At 34.3% G+C, this 20,070-nt stretch overlaps 1 protein-coding gene across 1 annotated transcript in view; it reads right to left on the reverse strand.

Moving 5' to 3' along the window:
• Positions 1-20,070, reverse strand: part of DPYD (dihydropyrimidine dehydrogenase) — a 796,991-nt gene that overhangs the window by 395,704 nt on the left and 381,217 nt on the right. The window contains exon 12 of the mRNA XM_068540384.1: positions 13,240-13,424. Coding sequence (XP_068396485.1) covers positions 13,240-13,424 — 185 coding nt within the window. The remainder of the gene's footprint in view (positions 1-13,239; positions 13,425-20,070) is intronic.

The raw sequence follows: 20,070 nt of genomic DNA on the forward strand, positions 1-20,070 counted from the left end.
ATCACCAATGATCCAAGTGAATTTGTAAAATCTACTTCCTAAACCTCATGTGCCCTGTAATCCTCAGCACATTCAATTTTTCAACCACAGTTATCAAGTACCTACCATATGGTAGGCGTTTGTTGTCCAATCATCTACTATAACACAGGCGTTGTTCTAGGCATCGAGGATACCATAGAGAACAAAACTGACAAAACATCACATTGAAGGCTACATTCCCATGGGATGTTGTCCTGCAGGCAGTGACTATGCAATATATGCTAAGTCATCCAAAAATGAAATAACATCATTTCGAGGGGTAGTTGTATGGATTACAAAAGCCCAGTACCCTTGTTCTCATCCCCACTCTGGTACAGAGTTCTCTGATGACTGGCAGGAACTTACCTACGTATTCTGCCTTCCACAAGCTCAGCTAAAGTTCAGCCAAGAGAACACCACAAGGAAAAGGCTCGACAGTTACCGAAATGAACAGCAGGGCTGAGGATGAAAAAACTTGGCTACAGCCCCAACATGGCCATCACACAGTTTCAACACCTTAACGACGGCATTACATTTCTCCTGTTCTTTTTTGTGGATCTTATTGCTGTCTTTATCTCTTTGAGGATCTTTAACATACTTATTTTAAAACCCTTTCAGAAGATAGTTCTATTATTCAATTCTCCTATAACTTGAATTTAATCTTTCAAAGTCTGTTCCTCCCTATGTACACATAGCGCTTCCTGCCCTATGTATTAAGGGGTTGAATCAGATGATATTCATATCTCTCTCAACCAACTTCAGCATAGGTTTTCTAATTTGTAAAATGGGGGAAAAATGGTTACTCCAGAGGTAATTTTTCAGTGTAACATGAATGTTAAGCTCCTAAAAAGGAAATGAGCATGTAGCAGGTGTTCAGTAAATTAGATTCTTTATTTTTAACATGTATTATTTGGGTTTCAGAACCATAAAAAAATTATAATTTTGTCCCTTTTATGGATGAAAATAGTAAGGCACAAGATAACACATCAGAAACTTTAACAGGTTTCAAGTCTTTAAACTGGGAATTCCACCTCTATAGGTATATTGTGCTGCCTCAGAGCCATTAGTGAGATAACCAAAAGGCAATGTGACATTCCCAAAGGTCTGAAGGGAGAATTAATGAATAATTAAAGTCAGGGCTTGAACCCAGGTCTCTTGACTTTTAGGTTTCCATTACATCACCTTATCAGGATAATTTTCTTTTTTTTAATTTTTATTTTATATTGGAGTATAGTTGATTAACAATGTCGTGTTAGTTTCAGGTGTACAGCAATGTGATTCAGTTATACATATACATGTATATATTCTTTTTCAAATTCTTTTCCCATTTAGGTTATTACAGAATATTGAGAAGAGTTCCTTGTGCTATACAGTAGGTCCTTTTTGGTTATCTATTTTAAATATAGTAATGTGTACATATCAATCCCAAACTTGGATTCTTTACAACTTGTGTAAGAGTCAACTTTACTAAATCACTGAATGCAGAGAATAAAATTCTAGCTAAAATTTTCAACTGAGTTATTTTGCATTTGAATTTCCCCCAGCAAACTAAAGATTTTTAGTTCTTTGTTCTACTGTGATATTGTCCTTAGCACCATACAGCTCCAGGCATTAAGGTGTTAAAGATATGGCATAGAATTCTTAACACCTATAGCCCATTTGGACCAAGTGACACTGCAGTGGCTAAGTTCTTTCATTCAACATCAGCACACGCTGAGATCAGGTTCTGTATGGCATGGATCAGATTTTTCAGAGTTATTTTTTCTACCCATTCTAATCTTGAGTTATCTGCCTGAAGTAGCAATCTACTGCTATACTGGTAAGGAAATATTCTGCCTTTATGGAGACAATTTCATTTTAAATTACTTTTCAGGTCAAATGCTGCCATTTAATAAGGTTTGGAACCTTATACAAAGTCAATAAAAGGCGTTAAAATTACTTATTAGTCATGGCATTTTCTTCCCCTATCACCAACTAGATAGTTTTGTTTTGATGGCTCCATTAGATATAGGCTCATTCCTCATTTTTTCCTTGATTTCCTTTTACAACATATAGATGATATAAAAAATAAATCCCCCTTCATATACAAAAAGCTACACATTATTAAAATTGAATTTTTAATAGAAAAAGTATTGTCTCTGATACTTAATAATTACCTTAAACATTAGCTAGGGAATACACCAAAAATTAACATGAATGTACCATCAAAGGCAAATTCTATAGATAGCACTATAGGGTTTATTGTATGCTTATTTACAAGCACTTAAAATGGACTTTATTTTTCGATAACTGTAAGCAAATTTAACTTTACTACTTCCCATTGAAAGGGATAAAAATGAGATCACATGCACTTCTGATTCTTTTTCAGTCTAAAGGTCCAGTTTTCCAATGAGAAATTGGGCTGAAGTCGTCTCAATACTGTGATCCTGACCAAGTGGAAAAACTTAGCATGGAAACAGCATTTAGCCATGACATACTTCAATATTATTTTTCGGAGGCTATCACTATCTCAAACTAAATCCATTATGATTTAAAACTGTCTTTTTATTGATATTCATTGTTTTTCAACCTGACAGTGGCCAATGATTTATACCAATTTTCTTTTAACACAGGAATTAAAGAGTTTGAAATATATCTTAAAGGACACTTTTTCAATAGGCCTCAAGATTTAAATACAGCTGTCATTTGAAAAGCCTTACCTCCTCTCAGTTGGAGAAGGGTTTAGAGAAGAAACCAGCTCCCTTGATAAGCCTGTTTTTATTTGAAGCAGTGGAGGATTCAAAAATTAGTATGACATATTGATGATGCCTTTTTTGAAAGGCATTTTTATTCCCTAAGTAGAAGAAGACTGTAGCTGGCTGTCAATCATTAAACCACAAATGAAGTCCTTTGCCTGGTTAAGATATTTGCAACTATACCAATGCTGGTAAACTAACCACCAAATTGTAGCCTTTTCTCCTGCCTCACCCAGATTTCACAGGGGCTGCACACCCAAATAAATGCCTCTTGGCTACCCATTCATCTAACAGCTGGAAAGATGACACTTGACATTTGGAAACTTTCCTGTGAAGATTGCTGCAAGGCTTTCCCATTAGCTTCCTAGTGAGACTGTAAGGTCGAATAAGCTGCCTCAAAACCTGCAAAGGGTAACGGAAATACTCTAATATTAAGCCTGTGCGATTTAAATTTCTAATTCTCAAATCATAGTTCTTCAGATACTGTAGAAACCACTGGTATATTTCAGGGCAAAAGAATGCCTTTGAAGATATGGAATTAAAGTGATATTTTAAGCAATGATGATGATAAGTGCCTTTTATTTAAAGTTGGCACTGAAGGTCTTCTAAGCAAGAGAGACTTGGACATAGATAATTTCTTCTAAGTTTGTTTTCTAAAATCCCAGACTGTCATGTTTTTTTAGCAACTGTTCATCTTTGTCCAGCGCAGAAATCTTAAACATAAGGCACTGTCACTACCATTCTTTGGGCTTTATTTTCACATCATAGATGTTATTAGAGATAGGTTTCAAATTTTAACAATCCAACAGTGTGGGTTTGTTTGGAAAATCATTGACCCCAATATAAAATAAAATTGTAAATATTCCAGTATTAAGAAAATGCTGTGATCTTATAAATCTTTCAAGTATAAACATAGGACTTTTTTCTCTTTAGAAAGAGACCTTTCGAAGAGACCCCCAAATCAAAAAGTTTTAATAACCTGACAGTTCACTAAACGTATTAGATAGATAAAATCCTTCACATAATCTCAAATCCTAAAGATGGCAGAAGGTGAAAGATTTCATTTATTGATATGAATGCACATAATTCAATTAGCTTTATAGCAATGATCCTTCTGCACTGTCCCAGTTTTGAATTCCCCATCTTCAAAGTGTCCTTACAATTTTCTATTCTTGGTTGTTAACTCAGTATTTCCCATGTGAAAGATTCACAAGAATGAATAGGCCTCTCTAAATGTTCAGTCATATGTCCAAATGTAGATAAAATTAATGATTAAAGAGGAAAATGAAACATTTAAAAAATATATGCAGAAGGGCATTGAAGAAACAGCAGACATGAATGATGTAACTTTGAATCTTGAATTAATCACCATCTGAGACTGAAATCACTTTTTAAAAGTCAATTTAGTGAGGCTGCATTTTACCCTATTAGCGACAATGACAGATAGGGATTCCTCTGGAATGGGAATCTCATGGCCCCAAATCACAAAACAACACGAACACAAACCTAGCTTTCTCACAACATTCCATTAACAAATCCACCAAGAGGAGTCTCAGCTCACAGAGAGAAAATGAAATACTTAGCAATGACTGGATGACTCTTTTCTCTTCAAACTAAAATCACAACTACCATGTTGTACTCACTATACGGTGGGACTATGGCATGTCTCTCTCTCCACTAGGTACTGAAATCACAAATTTGTTTCACATAGCCTATTGAACTACCATCAGATAGATGGTAATGACTTTCTGTCACTCTTGACCTGGGGCAGATCTGAACTAGTGACCAAAAGGTTAAAGGCTTTGTATCTCATTACTAACCCCCTGAGAGATCTAGTTCTCTCAACAACTAACTATTCTTTTGTGCCTCAATGAAACCAAAAGAAAATACACAAAAACCTCAAGCAGTAGAGAAGCAGGTCATCCATGCAAGGAATTTGATAGTTCTGAAGAACTTTACAAACACCTATTTCAAAATATACCCATATACTACACACAACTAAGTAGAATCACATTAACTGTGAGAGAAGTTCATTATAACCTTTACTAAAATATCATATAAGCTTCACTGAAGCCGAACAACACTGTAGAAAGTTGAGCTGAAAAAACACTGTAGAAAACTAAAACTTAAAAGATACCTGTGCTCTGTGATCTTACAGGGTTAGGAAAGACATTTTAGATCTAGTATGATGCTCTAATATTTATGTGTGTATCTTGTACATACATTCTAAGACAATTTTGCCACAAGAATTAGTTTCAGGAGGGATTGACAAAATGGAAAGTATAACATAAAGAAATAATCATAAATGAAATAATCATAACAGTATCAGGCACTTTAACATGGATACTTATTATAGGAATACAGCTTATTTAATTAAGGGTAAAGTTTGAGAAAGAAAAAAAAAAGAATATCATTTGGGAACATGCATGTAGACAAACTCATGTATATAGAAGGAACACTGAAACTAAACCAATAATAAAATTAACATTTTGTTGTTGTAGGAATTTGACCTCAAATGCTGTGCCAATAAACAATATTCTGTAACTATTTAACTTCAACTATTCTGCAACTAAGTATTCAGTGACACCTAAAGTCACTTGTAAACTCAGTAACCAAAACATTTTTTTAATGTTTAATGACCCAATGCCTCTTTCCTTACCCTTTGCAGTTTCTCATGAATTCTACCTAGAAGAAACCAGGTGTTATCCTTTTCATTTCTTGCCTATAGTTGAATAAGCTCTATACAAATTCTGTCCTTTATTTGAGTTTCTATTCATTCCATATTTATCCTTCCACTAATAACTCTTGTCTTTTGCCTTTCAATATTTATCTTTGTACCACCACAACTGCTTTCATAGCAGCAGCATGTACATTTAGATAAACCCTTCCACTACCAGTAATAAATATAGTGTTTTTTAATGTTACATATAAGAGATAGTGAATTTAAAATAGAATCCTGAATCACAGAATAATGACATGACTAAAGGATCACTCTAATGATGTAATCAAACCAGTGACTTTTGAGATAATTTCCATATATTTAGATTGCTTTATTTGACAAAACGTCTCATGTTTAGAAGATCATTTTCTGAGAACTACCATGATTACTTTAGGAAAAATGAACTTCTGATCTAGGATTAGACTTAGAAGAATTTAGCTTGTATTCTATCTCCAAGTTCTCAGAGAAGGGCATAGCATGGTGAGATACCATACAGCGTTTTTTCCCTCTATGTTTTGTGACTAAATTTTTGTTTGTCTGTCAGTACTAGAACAAAGTAAGTGCTGAATCTTCTGAATGATTGTATTTTTGTAAAGAACATTTGGTATTAAGGTATTAAGGTCCTCTTTGGTAAAGTAGGACCTTAGGCCTCTTTTACACTCTCTTAACCAAGTTGGTTACACCAAACAGATTCACTAGACTAGTTTCTTCTCTCCTTTTCCTCTCTGAGATATACAAAGGAAGGCCAAGGAGTACTGAATCTTTGTAATGGGTGGGGTGCTCCTGTGTGCCTATGAACCTTCCACTCTACCTGTTGAGTTGTGTGCTTATTGAGTCAGTTGTACATTCTTTACCCCATTTGTGTTGGCTCAAAGTGTAAATAAAAATTATATAAATCGATGAGCTATACGAATGTGAAAAGAAAGAGGGTTGATTCTGTGAAAACTAAGTTGAATGTTTTCAAAAGATATGATAAAAAGGTGAGTTACTAAAAAACAGTTGCTGTCAAATTAAGTGTGACAGAAACAACTGAAATGACTTCAGGGCAATCATAAAAACCCAGAAAATTGCTATGTATGTTCCTTGAAAATGTGGCTCCACTTTAAAAAACAAAAATGGAAGTTGTAGACTATATATTATAGACAGGTTTAGATAAGAAATATGCTAGAACTCCAGTGACTGGATTGAAAAGATCTTGGCCCTGCTTATTTTTTTTAAGAGAAGTGAAAATGAGAAGATATCTAAATGCTTTAAAATAAAATGATATGCTTAATATATGTATATATCCTTTTTATACATCCCCATTTTAACTTTTTCGGATTAACCAAAAAATTATTGATTATTGTTTCATAGGACAAGATAACTTTTTTGTACTCCTGTGTTTTTAAATAAATGTTCTGGATTTAAACAATTTATCATTGATAAATGTTCTGGATTTACCTATATAATTAAATGTCTAATTTTTACTCCAATTAATAATTAAACAGTCTTTAATCATACTAACTGAGCTAACTGCCCCTCTATTTTCTTTCTCTGGAAAGTTCAAATTCCTAGAACTTTTCTATACACTTAATCATTCTGGTTAAGGTATATTTTTAACCAGAATTAAGTTATACACAGACTACAGCCTCCAATCACAAGCTTCTAATTTCAGTTTCAAACTACAGAGGAACTCTCAGGAGAAGTTCTATTGCATTATTATATTTTTAAATTTTAACACATACTGTAGGGGAAGATATCAAGGACTGCTGCTAATTGGCAAGAAAACTAAGATTCCAGAGTTGAAAAGTACCAGGGAAGTAGTTCAGTACAGGGGAACTTAACATCTAGACATTTGTGTGTTCAAATCTTGGCTTCATTTCTAACGCGATACTGACCATGAATAGGTTTATCATTTGAGCCTAAAGTAAAGTAGGTAAAGTTGGCAAAGTATTTTTACCAGCTATGAAACATAGATAATGATGGCTGTTTAACAGGGTCATTATAACCAAAAACTATACGATGTATGATAGATGCTAAACAATTAGTGGCTGTTATTTCAACGGTTGACAAGTGACTATAAAAGGCATGTTCCAGGGAGGATAAAAATCAGGGACTACTTCTTCTGAGTCTTCTCTAATAATTCTAGTAAACATTGATTTCTGTTCCTTGACTAATTTAGCATTTATTTGTTATAGTAAATTTAGCTTTCTATTACGTCATATATATTTTTCTCTATTTCACATGGATGAAATAATTGAATTCAAACATCATTATAAGCTCCTTTAGAGAAGAAAGGCTGATGGGTTAATGTGGTTAATTTCTTTTTTTTCCTATTACAGAACTTTTTATCTATCCACCTGTCCACATACATGCACACACACACACACACACAGACACATACACACACTAGTTAAATGAATCCATTACAAAGATACAAGTAAAAGTGCAAATTTGAAAATTTATAGAATTTTTTTGTTTACCTGTAGTCATTCTTTCAGTTACATACTCTTTCTTTGGGTACACTGTCAAAATTATCTTAGATAGTCAGTATTCTCATTTAAGTGAAAGAAGAAAACTCAAATATGCCTGGACTCCACTAATATCATAGTATTATAAACAAGTAAGGTGAAGTCATATTGGATCACTTATTAGTACAACTAAAGAAGGGCAAGTTTAATATTTTAAAATAATGACTTACAAGGAGAAAAATGTTGACAAAATGAAAAATATTTCTCTCTCTATAAATTCCAGATCTGACACTATCACTTCTTTATTCAAACAGTTCCTACCACATTCCTGCCTCATTACATACTCCAAATTAAATTCCCAAACTGGGTATTCTCATCATGTTCTAACCCCAGTATAATAAACCCCAGACCCTTTCTCCCATTTTTCCTATATAGTCTCCATGTTCAGGGCCTCCACTAGCCCTGACTGCCTTTCCGTGAAAAAAAAAAAAAGCTGCAGCACAGGTGCAAGGCTTAGGGAGCAGGCAGAAAGCACCTTTGTGAAAATTCAAGGAAGGCACTCCTGCCTCTGAATAGAAGCAGCACAGCAAAAGATGCCATTGTTTGGTGAGTGGAGCTTGGTCTGGATTTCAGCCAACTGGTACCCTTGTTTGGGTAGCCCTTGCACAGTGGGCAAGCTATGCAATCTTATCCAGTAGGCTTCTTTAAGTTCCAGCGATTCAAATCACTCAGCATTCTTCCAGTTTTTCTTATCTTCCCTCTTTACGTGTATCTTGATTTTTATGAAGTCTGCTCACTCCATGTCCTGATACCCACCTCCAGGCAGAATCAATCATTATCTCTTCTATACTGCCTCGTGCCTTTACATTTTTTATTACTGCATTTGTTATTTTGTATTATGTGTATGCTTCCATAACTATTTGTAAAGCACCATTTAAAAAAACTACTGCTTACTGAATGAATGAATGAATCCATGCATGAATGACTACATGGATAGACAGATGGATGTATATGGATGAATAAATGAATGGCTAGATAAAATGCTCTTATCATGACCTGAAACAGCCTCTTTCAATCTTCATCTGTTAAAATACTATACTTTGACTTTCTATTCAAATCTCCTATTTTATAATTTTTCTCTGATACCATTTTAACAGTCCAAAGGGAATAATCTCTAATAATTCACAAACAATAAATATTTATAGCTCAGACTCTTTACTAAGAACTTTCCATAAACTCCCTTATGTATTCTTCCCTGAAACCCAAAAGGGTAGGAACTTTCTTATTGCTCCTTTATTAATAAATCATTTCTTTACCCCTAAGAAGACCACATCTTAGAGCAATGAAGTGACTTTCCCAAGGTCATACAGTTTGAAAGTATTGTTGAAATCAGATCTGTTTAGTTCAGAGCTCAAATTTCTAACTACTCTATTATACTTCTCCTCATTTATTCACTTTGGTACCCTCTCAAAGTCAAGTGTTAGACCCAACAGCTGGTACTCAATAAGTGGTAATTGATTAAATTAACTAATAAAATTTAAGTGAAGCTCACTTCAGATCACTATGGGAATTACTGAAATCCCAACATGTGTGTCTTTAAATAATCTCATTTACCTGAAAAAGTGTATTTCAAAGAAATTCTAAATATCCAATTGCAATGATTGCATGTATGAATTAATACTATAATGTATGTATAAAATCATTTTTTTAAGTCCACTATCTAGTGTTGCATGTTTCCCCAAAGTATAACATAAGACAAGGTGTTATAAACCTTCATTCATGAATACACTTCAGGCGTTATATAAACTTTTCTAAACTAATGCTACATTGGTAAGAAAACACTAGTTATTTACAGTGCTAATTAACTTATATAACAAATATATTAGTTTTCTTAACTCTTCTTTAAATTCCTTTAAAATCAATTATCCCTACGTTTTTTCCTATTTAATGATGAATACACTCTTTATTTTGAGGGTATATTAGTAAACCAGCACGCCACTGGCTTGTGTAGCATCAGACTAGTAAGAAGGCTTCAATCAGGGAAACATAGGATGCTAAAGAACACACTAGAAGGAAAGTGTTTCTGGAAGAGGAGAAGGAAGGAAAACCTGAAGGACAAGCGGGATACAGACAGGTGAAATGGGTGGAGTCGAGAAAGGCCCAGATGTAGGAGATATCTTGATGTGTTGGGGGAAATTCAAATTGGTATCACAAGCTAAGGAGTTTGGGCTTTATCTTGAGTATAAAGAGGAGCCTCTGAAGGGTTTTAAGTGAGGAAATTAGGATCAAATTTGTATTCTAGAAAGATGACTCTGGCTGCAGCATAGGGGCCTTGGATTTGACAGGGGGAAATTGGGGGCAATTTTAGGAGGTGATAGAGGCCAGAACTAAGTTACTGACAGTGTAAAGAGAGAAAAATCCTACTTTGTCTATATGTTCCTTTTTAGTCTCATAAGTGCTTAGCACTTTGTATCCAACACCCTCGCAGGAAAGTGAAAGTGTTCATTTTACCTGACAGAGATTTTATCTACCTTCTGTTTTTACTGTATTTCTAAAATGCCATTCAATACTTTCTTTGACAAGTCTGAATTCTTCAGCCAAACCCAAAACTTTTACTGGTCACAAATTTTTAATTTTTTTATATTTTAAACACTATCATTCCTAGCAATACATATTTAAAGCACATGCACTTTTTTTTTCATAATACCTAAGAGTCTGTGTCTTTCTTTTCATGAGTAAGTGGCAACTAAGTAAAATGATTGCTCATTTTTATCAGCACACATTTATCAGATTCAGGGAAGTAGAAAGATAACAGTGAAGTAAAAAAAAAAAAATACCCTTAAGAATCTTTCTGAATGATAATTGTGAAGCACTACAAAACCACCATCATCATAAAATACAGTTAACATTCTCTATGTCTTTTAATTTAAAAGCTACAAATGGATTTAAATATTTAGAAAACAATAACACACGCCATTCTCCACTTGCCTATGTTCAATTTTACCTTTTCAAATCTCTCTAGCATCTCTGCCTTCCCACCATTTTCACTTCTGCAAACTGAATTCACATCTTCACTAGGTTTTATCTGGCGTAGCACAAAAGCCTTTTCCCTTCTCCTGGGTCTACTTTCATTTCTTCAAGGAGTTAACAGACTGGTCAGTGAGATGTCTAGTCAACCAAAAATCGTATTTCACACAGAAAATAAGCAAATTAAAATAAGTGTATGAAAGTCTTTACAGGGATAGAATTGACCAGGCATATATGAGAGAGAGAAGAAAAGAAAATTTAGATAAATAACTCATAAATAAGGGTGTGTACAGCAGTGCTGTTATATGAGAAAAATAGGTGTGTGAACACACTAGCATAAATCTTTCAACTGTGTTTTCTTAAGAATTATCTCTATTCTGAGACTGTGCTCTTTCCTACTTTTCTCATAAACTTTCTTGTTAATAAATGCGAGTAAATATTATAATTTCATGTGTTTGAGTGTTTATTTTAATGCTGTTACTCAGCAAAACAAGAAGCAATCAGCCCTATATTGGTTTCCAAATTGATTTTGAAAATTTTATTAGTCTGAGTAATCCAGAGTTTGAGTACCATTGATGTAGAGGATTTGACTCTGGGAATCAGAAATGTTAAATACTGGAGATGAAACAAGTTTAGGAGATCATGTTTGGTTTAAAAGCAGTGAGTTTGAAGTGTAGGTAAGATATATATCCAAATGGAGTGGTGAATTTGAAATGTAGTTTAGACAAGTGAAGATGTTTAGCAGACAGCTGGATCATGGAAGAGAATGCCCTACTGGAGATACAGATTAGGGAGTTACGCACTTGGGAGCCTTGGGAGAACACTATGAAAATAAGAAATAAGAGTAGAATGAGAAAATTAAAAGAGTGATAAGTTTTGGGACAGAAAAAGTGAAAAAGCCAAAGCAGGAGTCCATCCTGGGTAGTTGTCTTGAACTGTTCCTGCTGTGAATTTCTGAGGCCATATGGACTCTCCAAAATACAGATGCTGCAGCAATTAGAGCCAAAACCACTACCGACATGTCTCCTTTGTATTCCCAGATTTCTGTCTGTTAAAATTGCATTCCTTTTCCCCTTTTCTTCCTAGCCTAGTCCCTTTTGATTTATGAATGATTTGGACAGAATTCTTAATTTTAGATTTATCATCTCCCCAGAACACTGCTTCCTTTGTCTCTATGCACATCCAGTAGGCTGTGGTTTACACCCATTCTTAGAGCTTTACCCTCTATGGGACACCACACCACACTCTGTCCCAGATCCCAACATCTCAAGCCCCACTACTCAGAGATGCCGAGGTGAGGTGGGAGTAGGTTGGTTAACTAACAACATAAAAAATATGATGTAATCAGTACCAAGTCCAGGCCCTACCTAGTAAGTAAGTAGTCATGGATGAATTACAGAAAGAGTAGAGAACAACCAGAATAGACTAAATGGTGGTGACAAAGAGGAAGAAAAATATTCAAGGAAACATTAAAGACAAAGTGAATTTTGCTAGCATGTGAGCAACCAAAGAAACCCAAAGAAGGGAGGCAGGAATTATATCGTGAATTTAGAGCCTTTCTTGAATAGGAAAGGAAAATAAGGATTTTATTTACAAGAGCAAACTTTTCCAGAAACATTTTATGTAAATGAGGTCACTGTGTCTACATTTAGTTAAATTATAGAGCAAGAAAAGAACAGAGCATTTTGTCAAAAAGTAAGACAACTGAAATCTAGTAGATATGGCTTTTTTCCCCAAGAGCACAAAATTACTGTACCAGAGTATGTTTAACTTTGTATTTTATCATTTTTACATTCTGCATTTGTATCACAACAGTAAATAGTGAAAAAATAATTACAATTGAAATTTATAAAATATTTGTTTTCTTTTCAATTAGGTGCATATAATTTAGGAATTGAATAGAAACTCACTGATCCATGTGGACAGACAACATAATTTTCTGGACTGTGCAAGATTATTAGGAATATAGATTCTATATCATACTGCATATCATCCAGATTTGATAAATGTATTAGCTATGTCTTTAAGCATTGATAAATATTTTGAATACAGGATGAATAACTTCATAGTATTCCACTGGTAGAAATGCACAAATGAATTTTCAATTACCTAAACAGGTCTGCTATCCAGTCCACATTTAAAAAATTTTATCCAAGCAAATATGTATGTGACCTATTGCACATATAGTTACTATATACCTTATAGAAATGCTCATATGAATGAGTAGCAAAAATAAAGAAGTACTTATCCATTGGAAAAAAATTAACTGACATTGATGGCAAACACCTACCTGTATATATTTGTGAATGTACCAAGAGGCTTGTTTTCCGTCATTCACGGATTCCACTGTAGTGTTAGCCATACCAACAACATCACCACCTGCAAACACCCATGGTTCACTGGTTTGCATAGTTTCTGGATCTACTTCTGGGAGATCCCATCTGTTAAATTTTATAGGGCTCAAGGCTTCTTTTACTGGAAAAAAGTGAAAGACAACAGGCAATGACTAATCTGTGCATCACATAACAATAATTTGAAAATTAAGAAAAATTATGATGTAATTATTGTTCTAGGGATTCAAGCAACTGTTTTTAATGAAGCATAAAAATGGAAAGTTAATGAAATATCTTAGTTAACAACACATTCAAAGTGTACTGACTTTTAACCAATTCAAAATAAAACTCACATGTAGGTGTTAAAGACCACAGATTTGGGCAATGTTTCAGATCTGGTATTTATGTGTAAGAAGTTTGGCAGACTACAGTCCTTTAAATATTCTAATGGTTATAAAATGCATTTTCTAAAACTTTGCCCATGACCATTATTTTCACAAATTTGTTATTACTCGTATGATCCCAAATTTATTCCTGTGTAACATAGATGTAAGTTATATTGTGAATTTGAATCAACTGCCAATCTCTTCCTTTCACAGCAAGTTTTATGAACAAAACAAGACAACATCTTCTACGTTTCCATCAAATTACTTACACTTAATGTTAAGCGATTTAATGGACCCAGAATACAGTTACATTTAGCCAGCAATTTCTGTTTTATTTTGTAAAAATCTACAAATGCAACCATTAACATTAGTTCCGTGTGGAAATTGCTCTGTAAAAGAGATTTAAATTATCTGCTAAATATGCTGTGTTCCAATGAATCTAAACATGTCAGGAAAAGGAAGAGGTTGAGTCCCTTTAAGAAAAATTACCTAAAGGAAACTCACTCGTCACACGATCTGGATATTTGAAAGAGATAAAAGAAACTAAGTTAGATTAAGGGGTTGATCTAGAGAAGAAATGAAGAAAGGTAGACAGTACCATATATGATGGAGCAAACTGAGCCAGTGTTTAAGATAAAACGTTCTTTCCAGGTATTCATATCATGAATTTTAAGCACAGCTTCTCAAGATAGACTAAGGGAGCTATTTTTTACTCCAATTGAAAAGAAAATATAACAATATAAACAAAAGGAGAAAATATTGGAAGTTCTTAGAATACAAAAATTAGTTGTTGAATAGATGAATAATTTAAGTTTAAAATAAAATAGCCAAATGTAAACCATGTTATTCTAAAATTATTTTTTTCTGAGCAATAATAGAAAAAAAACACAAAAATAAACCCAGGTGCATATTTGTAGAATATTAGAAGAATACTTGAAGAATATTAGAATTCTAGAAAACTATTAAGGGACTACTGTTGACTGTGTTTTCCGCACAAGACTGTAGGTTCCATGAGAACAAGAATGTGTCCATGCTATGCTGCTTACCACTATGCCACCAAGCCTCATACAGCACTTAAAACATAAGAGACACTCAATTCAATGGATGGATGGATGGATGGATGGATGAGTAGATGGATCAATGCCATCATGCTCAGGTTTTTATTTAAAAATCTTCTATTGTTTGTACCTCTGATGCAATTTCACCCTTCATTGAGAGTAAAATTAAATATTCATGTAATTATTTTCAATACAGAATGGCATTCTGAGAAGATTTTTCTATTGTCTTTAAAGGTCACATGAAAAGAGACCTTTAGCATTTGTTCCCCGTTGCATAACAGATCATCACTACCATCTGTTGACAGTTACCTGAGTTGCAAAACGTCAATAGTGAGCATGGCTCGTCAATTCAACCTATTATAATAATGGTAACTGTAACACACCATCATTGAATGGTATAGAAACATACACACACACACACTCACATGCAAGGGGTAAAAACTATATATATATATTCTCCTATATAAGAAATGACCTTATTTGTCCAAGACTTTGATACAACCTTGTCCTACATAGAGATCTGAAATAAAGATGGTTTTTAAATGAGAAGGAATTCAAAATTATTTCACTAGATCAAAGCTCTTTTATATATTTTCCTCATTTTTTTTACAAGAATATCCTTGAAGATTAGCACAGATTTCACTCTAAGCTTGAGCAATGCAGGGATTATGCCTTAGTTATCTTTGATTTCCCACAGCAGCTATTAGAGTCAAAGACATATATACTGTGAAGTTATTGAAGCTTAAGCTTCAGGGTCCCTCACTTGCATGGGCCTGTTTCAAGGCCTAAATTTGAATTTGTAATTTTTTTCTTTTTTATAGAAAGTCTTCAAGTTATATAGGCTTCAGGTCTCGCAAAACTTGAATCTACTCTTCAGTACAGTGCACCTTAAATAGTAGGTGCTGAATAAATGCTTGCTGAATTAAGTTGAAGTTCATGAGTAACGTGCTTTATAACTTTTTTATGATTTACAAATGCATATGGTATGATTCACTTTAATATTAGAGCTCTATCACTAACTCAGTCAATAAATAGCAGATGTTACTAGAAGTTTAATAAGTAATTCTTGCATTTCTTAAAATATTTAGCACCAACACTGTAAGCCAACCTAGGAATGTTTATTTGTGAATTCAAAAGCACTATTCTACTCATGGGTCTTTCCATTGGATACACTTTGTATTACTTTATGTCTCTAAACATTCATACATACTCATGTTTACTTTTTAAAATGTGCTTTCTTTCCTCAATATTTAACTCAATTATAACTTCAAGTCAGACCTGAATATAAACTTTTAATTTTTCTATCATTTGTAACATCCAACTAACCTCACAAATAATCAAATAACTATGACACTGTATTCCAAAACAGAACTTTTCTCTCACAGCAAAAATTATCTCAGCCCCCTTTTGAAAATCACCTATTTAATTTTCCCCCTACTCTTTTTAGAGGGCTTCAAGTTTAACATGTTCATAGTTTCATTTAAGAAATAAATAGAAAAAATGAGAGATCAAGCAATTGGTTATGATGTTACTAAATAGTATAGCAAAGCTTACATCAATCAAAATAGAGATCATTTGTTTGCATTTTAATATCTAATATTTTAACTTTTTCTTTGTCCAAACGATAAAGGGGCATTGAAAAAATAGAAAAAATTGAAAAAATAGAACACGGACAGCTTATAAGAATATAAGTGATGCTTTAGTCGGTCAGAAATGTTTTCAATCAGTGGCACTAAGCAGCTAACACAAGAATGACTATTCATTACAACTTGAACATCAAATGATTAGGATCGTTTCCCTGTAGGCACAGTGGACTCAATATTTAAACATGAGAGACAGAGAGAGGGGATTAATTAATTTTTTGAAACTTTGTTGATTCTGATTGTGGATCCTAATAACACTTCTCACGATTTTGATGACTCTTTTGAAATGTAGTTATTTCTATTACTTAATCATATTTTTAAAGCTCCAAAGTATTTAACTTAGAACTCAAATTAAGGATTCAGTGAAAAAAATCTATATGCTTTTATTCATAATTTGGCAGGAAGGAGTTCATTTATTTAGCTGCTTCTTATTAGAGGGACTTTCATCCTCCTCGTCATTGTAACTATCCTTCTATGGACTCCTCACAGCTCTCTGACATCTCTGCTGATACGTTTAACTTGGAATACAATAAAAATAAGTCTCAGAAGGATATCTTCTGTTTTGCCTTTATCTAGCTTGGAAGGAATGAAAGCATAAGTGGATGAAAAATGTATATTTACATTTGCAAACCAAATAACTGCTTGCCATAGCCTATGAAGTGTTAAATGAATATTAATAGAAGGATTGTATTATTTTCTTTCTTGTTTATAAAATAATGGGGGTGGGGGAAGAGGGATTTTCTGTTATGATCATACACAGTTTCCCCACAGATTTCCATGAGACTGCATCTTGTTGGAGACTGCAGCATATGTCCTGGTAGTTCCATAGATGAACAGAAAAAGAACTTGAAAAAGAATCGCAAAACGTGCTTATTCACAGTCTATATTATTCTGCAAATGGGATAGAAATGTGTTAAATGTTATGGTGCCTGGAATTTTATGCAGTCTTTAAAAGGAATGAAAACATCCTTAATTCATACCAAACATTCAAGATTTATGTTAATTTTCTGCTTTAATCACTACTATGTTCGAATGAGCTTACTTAAAAAACAAAGACACTCTGAGGTAGCTTTAAAACAAGAAATGGTTTTGAAATAGGAACTTTTAGTCAACTTAATGTTATGCATGAGATGATTTTTTTATATAGACTTAATTGTATTGTGACACACAAGTTCTTCAATAAGCCACAGCTTAAAATTGCAGAAACCGTCCCTCAGGGACACATCACTGGCAGATGCAGATTGCCAAGGTCAATTAAACTGATGTAGCTGTGCTGTCATATATGTAGAAGAGAAACCCACAAGCATATGACAAGTATATTTCTCAGTTTTTATAAAAAGATGTCAAGAATGTTATATTTTAGTACATAAATATAAATTAATTCTCCATAAACAATAAAACAATACAACAGAAATCATAATGAAGAAGGATTATTAGTATTTTTTGGAGAGTTTGAGATGCTATAAAACAATGGGGGGAATAAAAAATTTCAACATTTATAATAAAATGATATCTTGAAAACAGATGAATTCATCAATGTGCTTGTTGTTTAATTTTACATAACGTATTAGCCAAGAGGACCAAAGCACAATGAAACAAAAAGGCGAGCTGAGGCAATAATCTCAGTAAATCAGAGCTGAAAGCAAAATCTCAGCAAGAGCAAATAAATTCTAATTACAGGGCCAGGATATCAGAGCTGTGTTTAAACAGAATAACCTGGGGTAAGGAGGGGACAGAACCACAGAATGCCTTCAACTAAGAATATCAAGTCCGGTTGGCACGAGCTTTGTTCTCACACCTCCCTTCTGCCTCTGAGTATTCGAATCAATATGCTGTCCATTCCCAAACACAATGGAGCGGACAATGACAATTCATCATTTTCTTTCTGTAAACCCCTCAGAAGTCAACCTTGATACTGTACCTTCCTGCTCCTACAGAACCTCAAGTACCTCTGATTCTTTTAAGACTATTGTCTTTCTCATATTCTCCTCTCTCATCTTCTATGTTGAAAAACTGGTCTTAACCTGGTTCTCTCTTCTCACTGCCATTCTTACATCTTCTTTTATCTAATTTCTGGAGTAATTTACACTATGTACATTTTTTACCACCCAATTATTCCTTCCAGTGTATCCCTCTTATGAAAATAGGGTCTCTACGGTCACCAAATTCCGTGACTTCAGTTCTCCTCCTTTTTGCCTTTCTATAGCATCCAATATCCGAATCACGGTAATTTTGATCTCCTTCTCTGATTTGCGGAATGCTACTCTATCCGGACTCTCCTTCTTTTTAAACTGTCCTTAGGCTCTATCTGGCTCCTCCTCATCGTGTCATCATCCTCTTCCCAGCTCTCAAATATTGTCTACTACACTTTTCTGTGTCAGAAAATATAGTTGTCTTGTGCTTTTAACTTCATCTCTCTGGAAATGATCTCAAACACTACCTTCTGCTTTTTTATTCTGACACTTCTAGCTGCCTGTTAGAGATTCCAACGTGGATGCCTTACTGTCCCTTCTAAATGGTCACATCTAAAACCCAGTTCACAAGCTTCCTCTGGGATTTTCACATTTCACAATTATTAGTAAGCTTGCTTTTTCACGTCTCCTACTCATTGTGACCACCAAAGCTTCACTGAAACTCTTATCACTAAGATGATCCAGATTGCCACATGCAGTGACCCTTCCCGTCATCACCTCACTTCAGGAACTAGGGTGGGGTGGGGTGAGACACCCAGAGAACAAGATTTAAGAAGGTCCTTAGGCTCAAGATCGTGCAAGGGCAGGTCGGTGCCTCAACTGTCTCACCCTACGCGTGGCATGGTCTTCCTTGATTTCTCAGTAGCATTCAACAGATGACCACTTCCTCCTCATAAAAGTCCCTTATCTTGGCTTCAATGACACCACACTTTCCGCTTTTCCATCTGCCTCCATGATCACTCTTTAACCTTCACTGCTGCTTTTTCCTATTCTTCCTTCTCAGAAAAACCTAGAAATAGATCTTAATCTTGGCATAATCTTTGAATCTTTTCTCTCCACTTATCTCAGCATGCAGTCAGTTACCATGTTCTAACAATTCAACCAAAGGAAATTCTCTCCTAGTTACTTCTTACATCTCATTTATATCATCCTCACCTAATGAAGAATGTTAAGGAAAGCAATCAGGATTCATTGATCCCTTGTGTGAGGCAGACATGATGCTGAATATTTCCATACAGTCGTCTCATTTAGACCACAGCACAACTCTTTAAGGTAGGTATTAGCATCCTAAATACAGCCAAGAGGTGGTAAAGCCAGTATATGAATCCAGTTATTTCTCACTCCAAAGCTCTCCTTGCCACTGACCCTTGGTGTGAGGGAAAGAAAAAGCCAGGAATAGGCCAAAAACAGTCTCTTAAAGTTTCACTCTTGGGAACCATGGGAATAATTTAAATGAAGCAGATTGGGGTTGGAGGGGCAGCAATTATCTTTCTTGTAGGTCTTATTTCCACAATTAGAGAATCAGCTCATTGTAGAGAAGAAACCCAAGTATTTTCCAAAAGCTTCCCAAAGCTTCTAAAGAAAGTCTCTACAGTGACAAACACACTGATTAGAGAAGAATAGGCACTTGGCTAATTTCTTTTGATTGATTTAACTATTTGACTTTCCTACTGCTATGGTTAAATAATGCTCAGTTTGGATATGCTTGTAGAATTCAGGCAGTGTAAA

The sequence above is a fragment of the Eschrichtius robustus genome, chromosome 3 (assembly GCF_028021215.1).
Source record: "Eschrichtius robustus isolate mEscRob2 chromosome 3, mEscRob2.pri, whole genome shotgun sequence".
Classification (NCBI taxonomy): Eukaryota; Metazoa; Chordata; class Mammalia; order Artiodactyla; family Eschrichtiidae; genus Eschrichtius; species Eschrichtius robustus.